Source organism: Mizuhopecten yessoensis, unplaced genomic scaffold, assembly GCF_002113885.1.
Source record: "Mizuhopecten yessoensis strain PY_sf001 unplaced genomic scaffold, ASM211388v2 scaffold716045, whole genome shotgun sequence".
Classification (NCBI taxonomy): domain Eukaryota; kingdom Metazoa; phylum Mollusca; class Bivalvia; order Pectinida; family Pectinidae; genus Mizuhopecten; species Mizuhopecten yessoensis.
Genome location: NW_018479920.1, coordinates 40,006 through 45,757, shown reverse-complemented (window position 1 = coordinate 45,757; position 5,752 = coordinate 40,006). Strand labels below are relative to the sequence as shown.

The 5,752-nt window shown below is 36.5% G+C and overlaps 1 protein-coding gene across 2 annotated transcripts in view; it reads left to right on the top strand.

Moving 5' to 3' along the window:
- The first annotated feature begins 2,966 nt into the window (after positions 1 to 2,966).
- Positions 2,967 to 5,752, top strand: part of LOC110441587 (hemicentin-1-like) — a 36,438-nt gene continuing 33,652 nt past the window's right edge. For both annotated transcript variants that reach the window (XM_021484779.1, XM_021484778.1), the window contains exon 1: positions 2,967 to 3,260. In XM_021484779.1, coding sequence (XP_021340454.1) covers positions 3,224 to 3,260 — 37 coding nt within the window. In that variant the 5' untranslated portion in view covers positions 2,967 to 3,223. The remainder of the gene's footprint in view (positions 3,261 to 5,752) is intronic.

Genomic DNA, 5,752 nt, shown 5'->3' with positions numbered 1-5,752 from the left:
AAAAAAAGGAAAAAAACCCCCCCCCCCCCCCTTACTGTTACTGGTACACAGATAAATGCGCTGATGTCCTACGTGCAAACAAAAACAAGTTAAGTTATGGGTTTGCTGAGAGTGTGATAAAAAAGTAATCAATCTGACAATTACACAAACGCATGTGCACTGTTTTGGATATGACACTATATATTTACCTCATTGTAGAAACTCGTCTGCTCGTGTCTGAATGTTCGGTATGGGTCCCTGGGGACATTGACGTGTTCAGACTCTCTTTCGTATCACTTGAAGCTGTTTACACTGCCATTTATTACTTGTTTCTAAACAAAATCCATGTCTACAGTCAACACGGTATAGCTGCAATGCTTCGAATGAAATTTTCAACGTCAAGACCTAGCGAGGCGTCGCCGTCAGTGTGATTGGTAATGGCCACAATTCTTCCATCGTACGTAATGACATATTCCGTTCAAGCGATGATGTGAAACTCTGTGTATCGTTTTTTTTCTCTATTTAGCATGTAGATAAGTGAGCAATAGCAATGGAAAGCACACATTCTTTCACTGTCCGGCTCCATCCTCAGCAGCTGTCAGTAATCAGCTGCGATGGTAAACTTCCGGTGTAAACGACTTTCGTTCTTATATATTGACACATGCATTTTAAACACTCTTCCAACCCAAACAGACACCACTGTGACATCTCAAAAAAGGCATATTGCCGTTCAGATGTAGCAAAAAAATACGTCAAGAAAACTCACCAAGAGGCAGTTCCGGATATCAGAATTTCATCGGAAATATACAACCCTCAAATAGAGGCTTCTAAACCAAAAAAAAACTGGAGACCACCACCAGAGGTTGCACTATGGACCAACTTAAACTAGACACTTTTCCGAATTGTTCAGGATGTAATGGACTACAAACAAACACGCACCGTTTTTGCACCAATGGATTAATCAGAAGATATGTACCTCAGCGATTCAGACGCAGACACAGATTTACCACCAATCAACCACAACTATCTAGAAAACGGAGACAAAGTGGACACATTGAACGATACCATATGTGTAGATACAAAACCTATGGGACTTACACATTTCCGTTTGCAGGATTTATGGACTATTGAACACTGGCTAAATTAATAACCAGTAATACCAACATAGGATTGTGTGTGTTTATTAGCATTTCCATTCAAGCATTATGTTTAAGAACAATTGATTTTGATCTGATATCTAACATGTCATTTCCCGGCAATTTCAATTGTATATCACATTATTACTTAACAGTTATTATGACGTCACATGGCGAACCGTAACTTGCACCGTAACTCTGTAAATGATACTGTAAAATTGTTATGATGACGGGTGGCCTAGTCATCTGAAACATCTAGATCTACCTTTACGGAAAACTTGATGTTGACGCTCCTACACTTACCTATTTGTACTTGATTACTTCGGTATCCACCTCGGATCCCTACACCGGTGCATTGACCGACCACTTTCCACAGGACGTTGAATTTCCTTACCTTCTAATTGTGTTGGTTTACCAATACCTTTATTTCTTTCTACATCTCGTATTAAAAAAAAAGTGTCATCTGCATATTGAGAATTTATAATCTGACAGTCCTCAATATTGATGCCAGTAATATTTCTGTTATTTCTTATCGGAATTATCAATATCTCTGTACAAATTATAAAAATGTAAGGTGCTATTTGATCGCTTTGGCGACAGCTACGTTTTATATTAAAGAACGATTATAAGATACTCCCTGATTATTGCAGAACAAGGATTAAAATGCAATATGTTTACCCAATTTCTCAAATCTGAAGTCGTAAGGACTTTATTTATAAATTTCCAAGAGACAGAATCAAATGCATTTTTCAAAATCAATTAGCAATAACGCTCCAGGGATATTATGTCTTCAGCATATTGCATGATGTCATAGATGAGCCTAGTATTTCACCCTAAATAACGTCCTGATATGAATCCTGTCTGATTTGAGTTCATCAATTTTTCTAAAAATAATTAAAGTCTACTAGCTATACATCCAGATGCAATTTTGTCAACAATATTTCAAAGCTTCTTCCAAAAACAGTTTAATTTTTTTTTAAATAAATCCATCTGAACTCGGGCTATTATTTTTCATGTTTCTAAGGGTTTGAGATGCCTCTTTTAGTGTTAGTAATCCTTCTAAACTTACAGCTTTTACTATATTCAATTTTAGCACATCAAATTCATTCTATAAATTCGTTATCAACAGTGAAATATAATTTTTCATATATTTATTTTTTATTTTTCTAACTATCACCTTTTGTGTTATTACTTCCCTATTTTCCATCTGCAGCTTTGGAATATTTGTTTATGTTTACTTTCTGTTTACTTTACTGAAAACAATAATTTGTTGGTTTTTTCTCCTTCATCTATCCATAAAGCTTTTGATCGATTTATACTTCCCTTCACTCTAACTGTTCTATTATTTTATAATTCCTTCTTTTTCCTATCCTAACTCTTCCAAATTTATATCATTATGATTTTCAAGCTTCTAAATTTCATCTATTAGGTTATTTTCTTTAATTTTCTTTTGTGTACAGGATGAGTATTATTTTTCATTCTTTATATTGGATAATCTGCAGTGCGTTTTTCATTGCATATAAACATGTATGTACCGTAACGCGATATATTATTCGACTCGTTGCCAAGTCAGAAGGAAATATCTAATGTTTTCGACAAGAAAAAATAAGTTAACAAACCGAACTGGCAATATTTCATATAAGTGTTATGGGGCTTACCACGGACTTCGGTCTATCTTCGTCCGTACCTGTGTACAGCTACATAGCGCACTTTTTGGAATTGAATTGAACTCATTTTCGAGTGATGTCAACTAGACTGTTATCAGATTTTGTTTTGGATTTATGAACTCTATAAACAACTTTATATATATATAGGTCATGTAGGGCCCATAGTGTGTCTCCCCCCATTTGATAACATATATGATACACGGATATACTTGGTAGCTGTACACACATGTATACACACGACCAAATTTTTACGTATTATGTGTGATCGAGTCTTACGGACAAGGAAGTTCGGACCCCGTATTTGACATGATATCTTTCTACAGCGTTAAATAAAAAAATATTTGTGTTTGTGAAATACAACATCGGAATCTCACGGAGTACGGCTTATATAATGTAATTGTAATTATATAATGTAATTACATGACGGATAATTAGCCCAACATGTTATTTCTACTGCTTGTATTCCTGTCATCGTCAGGTAAGTTATGTTGTTTTTTTTAATTTAAATTCGTATTGCATGAATTGTACCTGTATTAAAGTTCAATATGTTCATCTTCATATTACCGGATTATTACGTTTCTAGAGTACATGTTCATAATGTGTGTGCTACAATGTATTGCAAGTAATCAACACATAGGTAACATGTAGTGCAACATGAAACAGTATTTGAATAATGATATGCATACCCAGCTCATTGTCTCCGCGCTTGCACCAATGTTTGTCCGATTCCTCCTCAAAAAAAAGTATATATCAATGCACATAGTAATCATAACACTTTCTGTCTAACCTCATCATTATTGGCAGTCAAATATCCAAAACCAAATGAGTATATCCTTTATAGTAGTAAAACATGTGTCCATGTATGTTGATGTGGAATCAATTATATGATCATTTTGATTGATTTGTGACATTTGATAACTTTCATATTGTGTTTTGGGATAATCAAAACCATGTATGTCATACATTGACAATGATGACCGATTTAACCTATGACCTTTAGTCACCGATATATTGATATTAAGTTAAACTGAACAATATGATAGAATTATCTTCGTGTATAGATACACTAATTGTTAAGTGGCAGATACCATACATATGTCAGGAAGCTTTGAAACTCATGGCCTTTTGTTTTACATCAGATTCACCCAACTGTTGAATACTATATGCATGGTCACACTTAGCAAAAAGGAGTAAGTCGTTCAGCTAGCGTATACATGGCAAGGAGAGAAGTTCTGTTTGACATTTAATTACCAGTAAACATCACGAGTAATCGCAATTGTAATGCAATAGCTTGATACGAAACACTTGTCTGACATGCTCCTTAATAAGCGATTAGAGGGTAAAATGCATAATCTTAAAACTGAATAGCCAGTGCAAGGAGATATTTTCTGGATATATATACTTTGCCTTCTGCGCTTCTATAGTCTTCGATGTTTGTCATTGATGTCATGAGCGTACATGCACTTTTTCATTTCATTTCAAATCTTCAGGTAGTTTTGTTGCATTATGGTATTTACTGCACTGTAGATATATACCTGTCTATTGTGACATAAGAATATGGTACTGATGTAGATATATACCCGTCAATTGTGACATCAGAAGATGGTACTGATGTATAGGTATATCTGTTTGTTGTGACGTCAGAACATGGCACTGATGTAGATATGTACCTGTCTATTATAACAACAGCAATAGTACTGATGTAGATATATCCCTGTTTATTGTAATAGTATACGATGGTTCTGATGTAGATATATAAAATGTGTATTGTCACATCAAAAAATGGTACTGATGTATATATATATACCTGTTTATATTTAGCTCAACTGGTCCTAAGGACAAAGGTGAGCTTATGCCATACCGTGTCGTCCGTCCGTCCGTCGTCCGTCCGTCAACAATTTCATTAAACGACTTTTTCTTCTTAACCACTGATTGGAATTTAACTAAATTTGACTGGCAGCCTCCCTAGGTGGTGGAGATTCAAAATTGTACAAATGGTGGGGTTGACTCCCCAGGGGGCTGAGCGGCGAGGCCAAAAGGGGACAATTTGGCTATATTGCTACAAACGATTTCTTCTGTAGAACTATGCACTGGATATCAATCATGTTTAAACAAAAGCATTCATGGGAGGCAGGGATTCAAAATTGTACAAATGGTGTGGCTGACCCCCAAGGGGACTGAGGACGGAGGGCTATATTGCTATAAACGACTTCTTCTGTAGAACTATGCCATGGATATCGATAATATTTGGTGGGGTTGAGATCCCACCATATAACCATATATACAATTGCTGAGTATAAAGAGAAGAATGCATATTTGCTTCCATGATGGCCCTAGGGTCTGGCCCCACCCTTGAGAGACATAGTCCCTAGGCCATAACTTTAAAACGGTTGAGATCCCCACCCCAAAAATATATATACAAATGCTGGGCATAAAGAGACGAATGCAGTCATTGTATCAGAATAGACCCTGTGGTCTGACCTAACCCCTATGGACCTAGTTTCTGAGTCACAGCTTGGAAGCAGTTGAGATCCCCACCCTATAACCATATACACAATTGCTGAGTATAAAGAGATGAATTCACATATGCTTCCAGGATGGCTTTGGGGACTGCCCCATCCTTGGTGATTTAACCCCTGGGTCATACCTTCAAAATGGTTAAGATCCCCACCCCAAAACTATATATACAATTGTTGGGCATACATAGATGAGTGCAATCATGATATTAGAATTGACACCAGGGTCTGCCCCACTCTTGCAAACTTAACCCCTGGGTCATAACTTTGCAACGGTTTAGACCCCCATCCCATAACTATATATACAAATGCTGGGCATAAAGGGACGAATGCAGTCATTATATTAGAATAGACCCTGGGGTCTGACTGAACCCCTAGGGACCTAGTTTCTGAGTCACAGCTTGGAAACAGTTGAGATCCCTACCCCATAACCATACATAAAATTGCTAGACAT